Source organism: Monodon monoceros, unplaced genomic scaffold (assembly GCF_005190385.1).
Source record: "Monodon monoceros isolate NGI ecotype Baffin Bay Population unplaced genomic scaffold, NGI_Narwhal_1 Super_Scaffold_21, whole genome shotgun sequence".
Lineage (NCBI taxonomy): Eukaryota > Metazoa > Chordata > Mammalia > Artiodactyla > Monodontidae > Monodon > Monodon monoceros.
This window is the reverse complement of record NW_021703778.1, coordinates 49,040,264-49,054,054: the sequence shown is the minus strand read 5'-3', so window position 1 is coordinate 49,054,054 and position 13,791 is coordinate 49,040,264. Positions and strand designations below refer to the sequence as shown.

The 13,791-nt window shown below is 47.0% G+C and overlaps 1 protein-coding gene across 2 annotated transcripts in view; it reads left to right on the top strand.

Moving 5' to 3' along the window:
* IGF1R (insulin like growth factor 1 receptor) overlaps positions 1-13,791 on the top strand; it is a 308,914-nt gene that overhangs the window by 263,970 nt on the left and 31,153 nt on the right. The window contains exons 10-16 of one of the 2 annotated variants that reach the window (XM_029237078.1): positions 1,203-1,370; positions 1,555-1,762; positions 5,164-5,447; positions 6,750-6,886; positions 7,354-7,513; positions 11,150-11,252; positions 11,789-11,859. In XM_029237078.1, the coding sequence (XP_029092911.1) occupies positions 1,203-1,370; positions 1,555-1,762; positions 5,164-5,447; positions 6,750-6,886; positions 7,354-7,513; positions 11,150-11,252; positions 11,789-11,859 (1,131 nt within the window). The remainder of the gene's footprint in view (positions 1-1,202; positions 1,371-1,554; positions 1,763-5,163; positions 5,448-6,749; positions 6,887-7,353; positions 7,514-11,149; positions 11,253-11,788; positions 11,860-13,791) is intronic. The other variant, XM_029237079.1, reaches the window with a different exon arrangement.

Here is a 13,791-nt window from a genome sequence, read left to right as displayed (position 1 = left end):
GCTCTATTTTGGTGTCTGTCCTCACAAGTGGTAGGGACAGAGACTGACTTGGTCCATGGCCTAGGCTTTTTTGTGACAACTGTTATTGAAACATCTAGGGGGGAGCTGTGTGTTTCTGAAGTACTTATTCTAGGAAGCACTAAAGTGGCCTAGCATTCAGTAAAGTTTTCCGAGAAAAAGTTAGTATTAGTCATAACTTTTTCCTAAAGTGTCCTTCCTTACAAGTGTTCAGACCCTTGTGAATAAGATTTTGTACCTTAAGCTTTTAAATTTTAAAAGCAGCTTACATGGCCATTATGCTTAAGTGACATACAACGAAGGTGTCTTTTGCACTTTGGAAAATCTACCAAAATTGATGCTTTTTTCTGAACCCAAAGAGATTAAGATTTCAGTGGTCCCTGGATGCATTTGCCCTTTATACACAGTTCAGCTCCAGGTTTCGGTTTAGGGGCAATAGTAAGTAAATATTGACCAGATTCTTATGCTTTGCCTGTAAATCAATGTTCTTTTGCTGGTAACAGAGTCTGTTACTTGAAATTGGGGCTTTATGTGTGTTCGAGGTGTTTTTAGACTGCTTCTCATAGTTATGACTCCATAGTTCCATTGAATCATGATTATACAATCAGTAGATTTACTGGCCCTTTGCACCACTTTTTCCTCCAAGGCCCCCATACTCTCTCTCTCTCTTTCTCTCTCTCTCTCTCTCTCCCCTTCTCCCTCCCTCCCCACACACACACTCTCTCTCCCCAGAACCCTTTTTACTTCCCCCTTTCATTTTGGCTTTTTGCCATTTTTATCAGAGATTCAAAATCTCAGATGAAATGCAAGTCAGTCAGTTTTACCATTTGCTAAAACTGCTGGCATTAAATGTTTTGGAGGATGGCAGCTGTAGTAAATGAGGAAAGTCCAGTGTTTGCATTAACTGTGGGTTTTAAGTCATCCATTCCAACCCTGGCTGTGCTCCCACCACCCTTTTCCACCTGCAGCTCAGTAATGTTTGTTATCACAGAGAACAGATATTATAAAGGGAAAGTAATACAATTTCAAAACAAGGTTCGGTTTTCATTTTGTGTTTCAGCGTTCACCGCCATTTTCCTGTGGAGATCAGACTTTTGGCTTCCTGTGGGTTTGCTCTGGGTATCTGACAGCCAGGATCTTGGGTTCGTTCCATTTTCCGAAATGTCCTTTGTCCCCCTTTCCAGTTCCTTCCATCCCCCTGGATGTACTCTCAGCATCAAACTCCTCTTCTCAGCTGATCGTGAAGTGGAACCCTCCTTCCCTGCCCAACGGCAACCTGAGCTACTACATCGTAAGGTGGCAGCGCCAGCCCCAGGACAGCTACCTTTACCGGCACAATTACTGCTCCAAAGGTGAGGGTGGGAGGGGCAGGAGACACCTGTGGCTGTGACTCCCAAACCCCGAGGCCACATACACCGGGGCCAGCATCAGCTGTCTGTCGGGAAGCAGCTGTGGTCGTGAGCCCAGGTGCTGATGGCTCTTCCTTTCCTCACCAGCCTGTGTAACTTGGCTCTCGTTGGGCTACTCTTTTCCAAGCAGACAAAATCCCCATCAGGAAGTACGCCGATGGCACCATCGACGTTGAGGAGGTGACGGAGAATCCCAAGACCGAAGTGTGTGGTGGGGAGAAAGGGCCGTGCTGCGCTTGCCCCAAAACCGAAGCCGAGAAGCAGGCCGAGAAGGAGGAGGCCGAGTACCGCAAGGTCTTCGAGAATTTCCTGCACAACGCCATCTTCGTGCCCAGGTACCGTGTCCTCTGAGAGGTCCTTGGACAGGTCCTGGTGCTTTCTCTCCACCCTGTGGTGTGTAGGTCAACAGCCTCAAAGGTGAGACCCAGCGGCCGTCGAGGAGGGACAACAGTGTAGGCGGCCAGCTTGGCGAATGGGGTTACTACCCAAGCCACTCAGCCCTCGTGGAACGGGCCGGAGCTCACGGCCTGAGCTGTGGGGGGCTGTCAGCGTGACAGGTGACAGGTGCAGCTGCCCTGTGGCCACCCAGCCCCTGTGGGGGGCACGTGGGCGCAGAGAGCGGCAATCACCTGGCCAAGCACACACCAGCAAGCAGAGGAGCTGGGTTTGGGCCCTCGGTTGCCCTTCCCACGCCTCCCTGCGGCCTCCCAGCCTGGCCAAGGCGGAGCGAAGGGAGAGGGAGAGACTCAGAGTCAGTTTTGAAAGGGGCCCAACTTCAAAGCATAACCGAGAGCCACTGGCACCCTTGACAAGCAGTTTGTGAAGCCGTGCAAAAGACAGCCTTTCCAAGCCAAGCAGCCCGACTGACGCCAGGGCATCTGTCTGCTCCGCTGCTCCAGCCTCTGCTTCTGCCTAGTGGGGACAAAAGCGGAGGAAGATAAATGTTTAGAGCAGAATTATTCAAATAGCCAAAAGCTGAGAACATCCCATGTGTCCACCAGGACATGAATGGATGAACCAATGTGGTCTTGCCCTCCAATGGAATATTATTCAACCCTGTAAAGGAATGAGATTCTGAAGCATGGGCTACCACATGCATGAACCTTGAGAACATTATGCTGGGTGAAAGCAGCCAGACGCAGAAGGAGATATTGTATGATTCCATATGTGTATGAAATATCTTGAACAGATAAATTCATGGCAAAAGAAAGTAGAGTAGAGGTTACCAGGGGCTGTGGGGAGGGGAAATAGGGTGATATTCCTTAATGCGTGTAGAACTTCTGTTTGGGGTAATGAAAGATTTTGGAAATAGTGGTGATGGTTACACAGAATTATGAATGTAATTAATGACACTGAAATGTGCACCTAAAAGTGGTTAAAATGACAAAATTTTGTTAGTTTTTTTTTTTTAACTTTAAAAGTTTGTTTTACCACAAGAAAAAAAAAGAAAGAAAGAAAAGAAAAGTGGAGGGACATTTAGCAGGGCAGCCTTGTGATGTCTGGGGAAGGAGATGGAAACAGAGTGGTGACTGATGGCTCCTTTATCTTCCTGAAAAATTGTAGCACAGAGTTTAGAAACAACCTCATGCCTGAAATCTGGGCAAAGGAGCAAGATTCAGGCCAGCATTATACCTACGAGCCCATTTCCTGACCCCCATGGCGCCCCAGCTGCCAGCCCACTGCCAGTGCGTTGTCCTGGGGATCACTCTTCTTCCAGCTCCCGACCCAGAGGGGCACCAGCAGTCCCGAGCTTCTGTTTATCCTGCAGTTGCTTTGCCCTTAAAAGCTCTCTTAGGTTGTAGCAACAAATGGTTTTGAAAGAGACTTTTATTTTCTGTCACGTGACCTTCCTGATATTTGTATACTAGTCAAAGATAGATATCTTACTTTGAAAAATCATTAAAACAGGAAATCAAGACCTTTTGGAAGTGGAGGCACTATTTCCTTTTCAGAATGAAGCTATCGGTCACTTAGCAGCTTTCTGCCCCCTCCTCTCCTGCCGTTAAAACCATGGAACCTCCCGACCTGCCCCGCCGGTGACATCTCCTGTTCACGGGTGATTGATATGGCTGCAGTTCATGTGTTGGTCCAGATATCCTGTATATCACGCGTGGTCTCGAGAATCAGAAAGTTTGAGGATGGAAAAGAGCTCAAAGATGTTTTAAAACTAGAACCTAGGTTCAGTGGCTTCTCCACCACCCTGATTCACTAACTATGGATTTGGGGCTTGGCCCTTCTTCCCCACACACCGGGGCTCTTTCCCTTCATGGCATTGCTTCTCAACACAGTCCATCGCCCCCCGTGCCAGCAGGGGCTTGGCCGGTGTTACTTCCTTTGGACACAGAAGAGGATGGATTTAGAGCATCCCAGACAGGCCAGCAGGAGCCATCTGTTTATTCTCCAGCAGAGGCTGCCGGCTACGTTGCCGTCTTTTCCCAAAGACCTGTCCGAGGTTCAGGCTGTGAGTCCAGGCTTTGGAAAGGTTTCACTGAAGAGCCCCTAGCTTTCTGTTGATAGTTACAAGACAGTGCCTGTTTTCCTCATCAGTCCAAGAACACAGGATCAGGTGATAGGAAGGCAGAGCTGTGGGTGACACAGATTTCACGAATGCCTTGTGCTTGCATTGTTGAGTTCAAAATAAGTTTCCTCTACACCACATTCCCCTGATGAATGCATGTGTCCACCCTGCGGTGTTGATGGCCGCTGTCTGAAGTCTAGTCGCACTTGCTGTCCTTTCTTTTCACAGGACAGACATAATATCCTAGTTTGCCCATGGTGAGGGGCCACAGTTGATAAGAACCTCACGTTTGGGATTTTTCATGCCTCCTACTGAGGCGTACATCTGATGTCCACACAATTTCCCACAGAATTTGGGTAAAAGGAGTGTCTGGGTAACAGAACGGCTGAATAAATCATAAAGGAAGCTTTTCTGTTTTACAACTAAATTCTCCAAAGACGATTTTTATTTCTTTCAATTCATTCTAAGAACAGTTTATTTAGAGCTTAAAACCAGTCAAGTCAGGTTGAGTATGACGCTATTCGCCGTCCACGTCCATGTGTCTTGAAGTAGGATGGCAGCCTGAGGTCATGAGTTCCTTTCTGGAGTCAGTATCTGGTGCCGAGTGCCTTTCATTGATCCCTGCCTTTATAGTTTAAGTCACAAAGTTTGATTTAAGTGACTGAAATATCAACAGATGTTGAAGAGTAAACAAGGTTTTCTGACAGGAGTAATTTGTCCCATCGGTGGGTGTGGGAAAAGCTGGCCATGATATTAGCGGCTGGTCACACGGTGTGGAAGTGCGGCTGTTTACAGAGAATCGGGACGTGCCATTCTGCTGGCCCCCTGCCTTCCCGACAGCGTCCCGGGTGGCCTCCCTTCCCCAGGCCCTGTCCACTGTAACAGCTCTGAGGAAACAGCCCAGGTGCTACTGAGCCTCCCCACTGGGGGGGGCTGAGGTGTTAGTTTGCCTCTAGGCACCACTGAGTAACCACTCGGGGAGCCAGGGGGCAGGTTGCACGTTGAGGCTGAGGTTTGCTGCGTAGAGAAAGCAAAATAAATAATGAGGAAGGAAATCCCTGTGTTATTATTTGTTGGTTCTTACGCAAGGGGGTTGAGTAGCTCCTTTTATTCCAAGGTGAAGATTTTTCTTTTCTTTCTCTGACTCGAGTCACAGAAAAGACAAAAGAGGTGGAAGCCCTCACTCACAAGCCACATTTCTCTCTCTCTTCCTTGCAGACCTGAACGGAAGCGGAGGGAGGTCATGCAGGTCGCCAACACCACCATGTCCAGCCGGAACAGGAACACCACGGTGGTGGACACCTACAACATCACAGACCCAGAGGAGCTCGAGACCGAGTACCCTTTCTTCGAGAGCAGAGTGGATAACAAGGAGAGAACTGTCATCTCCAACCTCCGGCCTTTTACTCTGTACCGAATCGATATCCACAGCTGTAACCACGAAGCTGAGAAGCTTGGCTGCAGCGCCTCCAACTTTGTCTTTGCAAGAACCATGCCTGCAGGTACGGTGTCATCCAGCTCACCCCACGCCCAACTCACAGCCTAGCGGAGACTGTGATTTGTAGACACGGAGGCCGACACCCAGGGCGATGACCCTTAGTCTCAGTCCTGCTTATTAAAGAACGGGTGGTCATTTGCAGGCAGCTTGGTAGCCCAGCAGCCCAGGGAATGGAGTTCACACATCGTGACCCCACTCCCACCCCAGTCTCTCCATACAAAGTACTCGAGAGCAGGGAGCTCGATGCAGGGTCCGCTCTTTTCCTTCTCCTTGGTTTGCATTGTGCATTCCCATGGCCCTTTGTTGCCAGGTCCCTCCTGAGTTCTTAAGTTTCAGTGAAATCCCCATTTAGCTGCCTTGATTCAGACTGAGTTTTGCTCCTCAAGGTCCACTCCCAAGCAGCCTTTGGTCCTGCTTGTTTGGTCTTCACCTTCCCCTTGTAAGTTAGAAGCTGCCTGTGGCTTAGACAGCCATACATCCATCTTTCAGGATGGGTGAACTGCCCGGTTCACCTCCTTGCAGAGCTGGCAGGTAGCGCAGAGCACAGTGTCTGCAGTCTGGGGGCGGGGCCTCCTGGGCGCAGTTCTGGCACCGACGTGCTGCTGCCAGCCTACCCGGCCTTAGTCCCCTCACCCTCCCAGGAGAGAAAGCCCAGCTGATTTCTCAGTGTTTCCCAGCTGGAACTTGCAGTGACATTGCTCACCACTTGGCTTAACTGCTTTAAGAAGCAAAAGCAGGAGAGCAGGCACCCCAGCCTCACCTGGCAGCTGCAGGGATCGCTGATGAAGGCAGCGAGCTTGCGCTCAGCACCAGCTTCCTGGCGGCTCCCTCCCAGGCGTACTCGGGGACCATCCTTTACACCTGCGCAGAAATTGCATCTGCCACATGCAGATGCAGAGCATGAAGGATCTGGGTCCCGGCTTGGAGGCTGGATGCCGCTGCTTCTGCTCACTCAGCACCTTTTCGATGATGCTTGTGTTTGATGGCATCGCATAGAAGCCGAGTAGCAGACCTAAGTGACTCAATTTGCCAAGATTTTCCTCCTGCACTTGAGAGTAGGCTTTTTTGTTGGGAGACTGAAGGGAAGGGAGGGTATGGTGGCATCTTGAGACTTACAGGTCGTTAGGTTGCTCCAGTTCCAAAACCCCTGCTGTGTGTGCGAGGCCAGGTCAGGAGGAGTTGCTGTGGCCGCTGTCCGCAGTCCTGCACGAGGGGTTGGGGAGGGTGTTCTTAGGCTAGTCCAGTGTTTTTCTCCCTCCCTGAGGACTCGAATCTAACTTTATCGCCTATTTCAATTGTTGTGCAGAAGGAGCAGATGACATTCCTGGGCCAGTGACCTGGGAGCCAAGGCCTGAGAACTCCATCTTTTTAAAATGGCCAGAACCTGAGAATCCCAATGGATTGATTTTAATGTATGAAATAAAATATGGATCACAAGTCGAGGTAAGACTGGGGCACCGGCCGTGTGTGGGTGCGTCTCTGTTGCAGGTGTAGCGTGTGTTACACTTCAACACAGGGCACCTCCTGGTTAGCTGAAGACTTTGAACAGTAAAATAAGGAGGTAAGTCAGTGAGGATTCAGGTCTTTTTACCAACTCTATGCCCTTTGGGGAATTCTCACAGTGTGCGAGGAGCTGGCTTATCCTCACCCTCAAGAAACTGTTTCTTTGCAGAAAACGATCTTTCAGCCTAGAGATTGGGCTTAATAACTTAATCTTTCTGGAACTCTTTTTGGTTAAAGAAAGAAGGTTTGGTTAAAGGTCGGGCGTGCTTAGAGTTACTGGAGGACTGCCATAATGTAAGCCTGGGTGTTTTCCCTTTTATTGCAAATTGGGGTCAGTGTTAGGTGGGAGGCGAGAGGCGAGGCAGTGTGTTTGTGGGAAATTGACACATATGTTTTATTTCCTCCAGGATCAGCGGGAATGTGTGTCCAGACAGGAGTACAGGAAGTATGGAGGGGCCAAGCTAAACCGGCTCAACCCGGGGAACTACACGGCCCGGATCCAGGCCACCTCTCTCTCTGGGAACGGGTCGTGGACTGATCCTGTGTTCTTCTATGTCCAGGCCAAAAGTAAGGCTTGTGGAGGGAGTCGCTGGGAAAACAGAAAGCAGGTGGTGCTGGGACTGGGGAAACCTGGGTCGTCATCCTGGCTCTCTGGTTTTCTGATTTCTGTCGGCCACCTTTCAGAAGAGTCACACTTTTGCCAGCACTTAATCTAGGAGCTCAGGCTGGGGAGCTGCCACACCTGGAGTCCCTACCTCATCTGATGGGCAGGGAGATGGTCTGAGGCCCTCTTTTGAGGGAGACAGCAAGGAGCCCGTGCTCTCAACTTGGTTTATGTCCAAAGCATTTTACAAAGCATTGAATTGACCGTTCTGCCTCCTGACTCGTCAGGGATGCTGATTGGGGCCCCGACTCAGGGCTTAGAATCCTAAGGGGTGACAGAAACCTGGGGGCCTTCTGCTCCAGCCTGCTCCAGGGCAGGAGTTGCCGTGACAGCATCCCAGGCTGAGGCATCACCCCTGTCACTCCTCAGCGGTAAAATAACAGATGCACTTTTAAAGCAGCAACACACTTTGAAAGCACACAGTGGCCCCTGTTTGGCACAGAGACTGGGCCATGTGGTGAGTTTATGCTCAGACCATCGACAAGACAGAATTCTTAGAAGGCCATTCTAGGCGAGGATTTTAGATTTTAAAAGTGAGTTTTGTAAAATGTATGAGCACAAGGGCACTATACTTGCTTGGCCAAGAAAATTCAGTATTTTCATTTGGTGACATAAATATCCCTTATTATTTACATTTTGAAACCAAATTTGAAACCAAATTTTTAAGATTATTTCATGTTCAGATAATGGGATCAAATCTGGCATAGCACTATTCCTGACTGCTTCTGTGAGAAAAAGCAGTCCCGCCTTGCTTAGTGGTGCTACTTTTGGGTCAGGTGGGCAATTCCCACTGCCCTGGTTTCTCCTGGTGTCCACATCTGTGCTACTCTGGTCTGGAGTCTGAGTTTTTAAATTCAGGATTCAGTCAATCCAGCAGTCCACCTGGTTAGCGCCTGGTCAAAGACATGCATGGTATTTGGAAGTCTACACAGTGACAGATACCAAAAGAAGGATGTGCGGGGATAGAATTGCAGACCTTGAGGTAGCATTTGATGAGCCTGGCGCTGTGTGAGGGGTGAACAGATGCTTGAGAAGATAATTCCATCATCTGAAATAGTCTGAATTCTCCATGTGGTCCATTTTACCTACTCTTCCAGTTGGCTGGTGCCACACACTCCAGCGCTGGAACTTTCACAATATTCCCAGAGCCCTCCCCGAAGAAGTGGCTTGTTTTCTCTCTTCTCCTCTCCTCCCCTCTCCACATCCATCCCTTAGGAACAGAGCCTAGGTTTAGAGGTCTAGCGTGATGCTGTGTTCTTTGAAACAGCAGCATTGGCTTCTGGGGTTCAGTGACCTTGGCTTATCTGCAGAGATGACAGGTTCCTCTCTGCCATTGCGCCCACGTTTTTAACCCTGTGAGTGCCGGGAGCCAGTGGGAAACCCAAGAGCCGCTCTGATGGCATCTTTCCAGCTGGAGTTGGCATACACCATGGGGAAATTAAATCTGTGTGCCTGCTTTACCGTTGGGCAGTTTTTCCTTGTGTCAGACAAGATTCTCTCCTGCTGTGGCTGAGTCTCCCTTCCTCCTGTTCAATCCTCAGTGGAGATGGAAGCTTTGGAAGCTTTCTGGCAACTGCTCTCCTTTTAGGAACCCTTCATGTGCTTGAGTACTATTAAATTACTCCTTAGGCTTTTCTTCTCCAGACTAAATAATCTCAGGTTTGGGGCCTTTTCTTGTAGCCCAGTCTCACAGAACGATTTTCTAGCCATTCGGTCATTCTGTTCTTCTCTGGATGTGTTCCACTTTTTCCATGTCCCCGTTGAAATGTGAAACTCAAAAAGAATAGGATACAACCTGACCAGTAGTATAAGTGATAGATATAGAAGAAATAGTCCTCGGGGGCAAAAAAGAAACTCCACTAGCTTCCCAAAGTCCCTGTTAATTTGCAAGTATTTTTAAGAATTAGGAAATGCAGGAGCCGGTATCCATTTTTAGAGCTATTTGATAAAAATATCTTTAATTTAAAAAATTAAAATAGCTTTAATAGTCCTCACAGAGTAATAATAATAGTAGTGTTTAGTGGCAGAATAATCATTGATGGGTGATCTACAATAGATGTAACTTGGTCCCCAGTGAGTTCCAACTTCATTTCCACATACGTGGGTGTCCCACAGGCAATTCAGATGCCTCGTGCACAAAACCAGAATCACAGTTGCTACCTTCAAAATCTCTCTCCATCCTTTGTTCCTCAGCTCAGTCCGTGACCCCCTAATCCACCCACCACCCAAGCCAGGAACCTCACAGCCACCCCTCCCCTTTCCTTCACTCCTGCCACCCACTTCTCATTCAAACCCACATCTCATTGATTCTGCCTCTGAAATACCTCTGGAATCCAGCCTCTGTAGCCACCACCACCGCCTCAGCTTAGAGCCTCCAGGGCGCTTGCTTCGTAGGGAAAATATGAGCCAGAGGCGCCGGAAGCCTGGGTTCCAATCCCTAGGTCATGGCCAGCCAGCTGCATGTGTGACCCTGGGGAGGACAGTTTATCTCTGTGAGGCTTTCTCATTCATAGACAAGGAGCAGTGATTCCTTGGTGAGGTCTGAGCTGGGTGATGCAGAACATGCCCAGGGCACCCCCCCACCCGCTGCCCCAGACAGGGCAGGGTCTCCTCCCCGCTGCCAGCCCTTCCAGGCTATCCTCAGGCACAGCCATCTCTCCCACACAAATCCCACCAGCTCACTGTGGGGCTGGAGAGCTCTCACTGGTTCCGCTTAATCTGCAGAATGAAGTTCAGAGTGCTTAGCTTGGACAAGGCCCCTTAGGAGCTGGCCCTGGTTTCTCTCCAGTATCATTTCCAACCATCCTCTGTGCTTGGCGAGCTTCCCCTGACTCCCTTCCCCTCTCCCTTCCTCCCTGCATCCTTGCAGCATGTGTGGTCCACTTGTCTGGTTGTTATGCTACCTGTGGACATGCTGATTACCAGCATCTGACGGAATTTTCAAGTGTGTAGATCAGCATCCAGCCTGCCATCTGTCATGTGAGAGCTGCGGGCGGTGATGAGCAGGCAGGAGCTCTGTGATCTCAGGCTTGTAACTATAGACTCTGATGTTTGGGGCGTATTCAGAGCAGCTTTGGCAAGGGGTGCCATCCAGTTACTTTTTGTTTTTTTTAGTTGTCTGTGGAACTGTCCTAAGACAGATAAAAGTCAGTACAGCTTGAGCACTATAATACATAAGAATCTGTTCTTTTTTTTAGCAAATGTATGCAATTCCACTAATAGTTATCAAACTGTATACAAAGAGTATTTTACTTGAATCCATCATTTGAACTATTATTTCAGAATACACTGTACTTCGAAAATGAAAATGACTTTACTCCTCCATCGGCACTTATTTAATCTTTTTACAAATAACTCAGGGTTTGTTTTTTTTTTCTTTTATGTACAATACTGTTTACCTTCAGAACTCCTAGTTCGTGATAGGCAATAAAGGAATTCTCAGGGATTTTTTTTCCCATACTTCCAGCTAAATATAAACAAAGGACACGAGCAGTTTGTTCACCTCATGACATTTTCTTGTTTCCCATTTGTTTCTGCAGCAACGTATGAAAACTTCATCCATCTGATCATTGCTCTGCCCATTGCCGTTCTGCTGATAGTAGGAGGGTTGGTTATAATGCTGTACGTCTTCCATAGAAAAAGGTGAGTGACTTGGTGAAAAGTTCAGATACTTTCTGTGTCTGACTGGTTTGATGATTTGAACCCAAGTTAAGATGAACTTTTTGAGAAGTTTGAGGAATTATCTTACGGATCAGAAAACCTGATTTTCCAATCAAATGTACAGAAAAAAGAGAATACTTTCTAATGATTCAACAACAGAAAATGACTTTTTCTCTGGAGTCTGGATCATCCCCACACTGGTTGTCCCATCACAGATACCTCTGCTTGTGCAAAGCTTTTTCAAGCATGATATTTTAACCCTGTACATCAAATAAGCCTTTCAGTTTCCAACAAAGTAAAGAAACAAATGTTTCTTAAAAAGCTCTAATTTGAGGCCGTTGAAGAAGCCAAAAGGGGCGTTAGCAAGTGTGGTGGAGCTGTCCTGACAGTACCTCCACCACCCCTTCCCAGTCCTTAATGAATCAGAACAAATAAAACTGAGGTAACAAAGATGAAAGTACATATAAAAGTATGTGGGGATTTTTTTTTTCTAACCTGAATTTCATCCTTTTTGACAGAAATAACAGCAGGCTGGGGAACGGAGTGCTGTATGCCTCTGTGAACCCGGAGTACTTCAGTGCAGCCGATGGTAAGCTTCTAAACTACAGTCACTGTCTGGGGTCCCAGCTCAGGAGCTTTGGGGAGTGTTACGAATTCAGGGGAAGAGGCTTGCATTATTTTGAGGGACCTTTGGCCTCAGATCCATCTTCATTAACACTTTTTTTTAAACCAATGTTTTGAGCAGTTCACTGAATATGTCAAAAATTCTGGGACTGTCTGGGCTGCCCCAAGGAAAAATGGGCTTCAGAGATGAATGTGGCCAGCACAGTAATCCATTTATTTAATTGCTTGAAATTTTATGCTAGAATGAAAAAATCTGTATAATTGTCAACATCTAGTTGGAAGATATGCTGCAGCTGACAAAACAGTCCTTTTAAACCAGTTTCAGCTTGAGTTTCATGTCATTATAATTGTCTTTGATCACTACGGCTTCTCTGATTTTTGTATCTTGGAGATTTTCTGTTCATTCCCTCCTGACTGGGGTCTTAACGATTCTTACCCTCATGGCCTGTTCACATTCCCTCTGGTAGTAACTCATGAGAGCCATTTAGTTAAACGTCTGAGATGGTCTGACTTGGAAGGTTTTTTCCTTATTTGCTGTCTTGTCTTCCAAGTTTGCCAAAATCCTAACTTTTCAAAGTAAGTCAGGGTGAGACATTGGTCACTGGGTACCACTAACTGGCACTTTGCTAGAGACGTTCACAAATGCCATCCCATTTGATCCCTGCATCCCTATAGGATGGGTTGTCTGATGCTCATCTGTCTGTCAGTGGGGTAACGAGGCTCAGAGGAGAAACTCACCCTGGTCACAGAACTAGGCAGTTGAGAAATCAGGATGAGGCAGCCCCTGGCATCTTGCTGACATGTGATGCAGTCGCTGTGGGGAAGGACTGTGAGGTCCTGGGGGCTGGGGAGACCGGCAAGCTGGCCCACAGGAGCAGCTGGCCAGGGTTTGTCAAGTGAATAAATAAGTGCATGGAATCGGCTGGATGTATTTAGAAAACACGTTTGCCTCGCTCATGCTTCAGAAGTGGAAGTGTGTGTGCAGGAGACGTGAAATAAAGAGTCATGATTATTCTAATTGCTCATCCTCAAATGAGAAAACAATTTAAAAGCACTATATAAGTGTGTAAAGTTTTATTACTCTGATTTCTTTAATAATTTCTAATTGTGTTTACAATAAAGCCAATCAAAAGCAGACTCCTCTGAATGTGAATCAAGTGTAGAATAATGAGGACATTATTCTTCTTTATATAAAGGTCTCACAAAGTTGTATTTTTAAAAGACATATATATGTACACACACACCTACATGTCTGTATGTATGTGTGTGCGTGTACATATAAGGTGCAGAGAATGTTCTGGAAGGATAGACACCAAACTTAAAAGAGTAGCTACTTGGGGAGAGGGCTCTTTTTTTAAAAAAAAAAAAAACAGGCAGGATGATTTTTATGCATTGTTTGAATAAATAATAGTTTTTTTTTTTAATCAAGTAAGGTGAGGAGTCATCACACACCTAATGGAATTTATAAGGAAAATGCAAGTCCACTTCCCGCTCTATCAGTGTGCAGTAAGGCTACTGCAAAAATCTGCTCGGTTTTGAAATAAAGCATAGAAGATTGGCATTTGTAGCTTTGACTGTGAAGGATCCAGGAAGTTTAGAGAGAGCACAAATACAATCATATCAGACTCTAACGGCGATTTGAATTCAAATTTTGTGTCTTTCCAGAGTGCCTTCATAATATTTCTTGATTCTTTAAAAACAAAACAAACAAACAAAACTTATTGTCACCCAGGCCAACAGGTAGGAAGACTGTCACCTTATTTGAACTTAATTTATTCAGCCTTTTGACAAGCATCTTATAGCTAGTTTCCTCAAGGGGCAGCAAAATGACATTGCAGTTCAAAAATGCTTTAAAAACTTCTCTCTCCAAGAGCTAATCTGCATGTCACCATTCTCC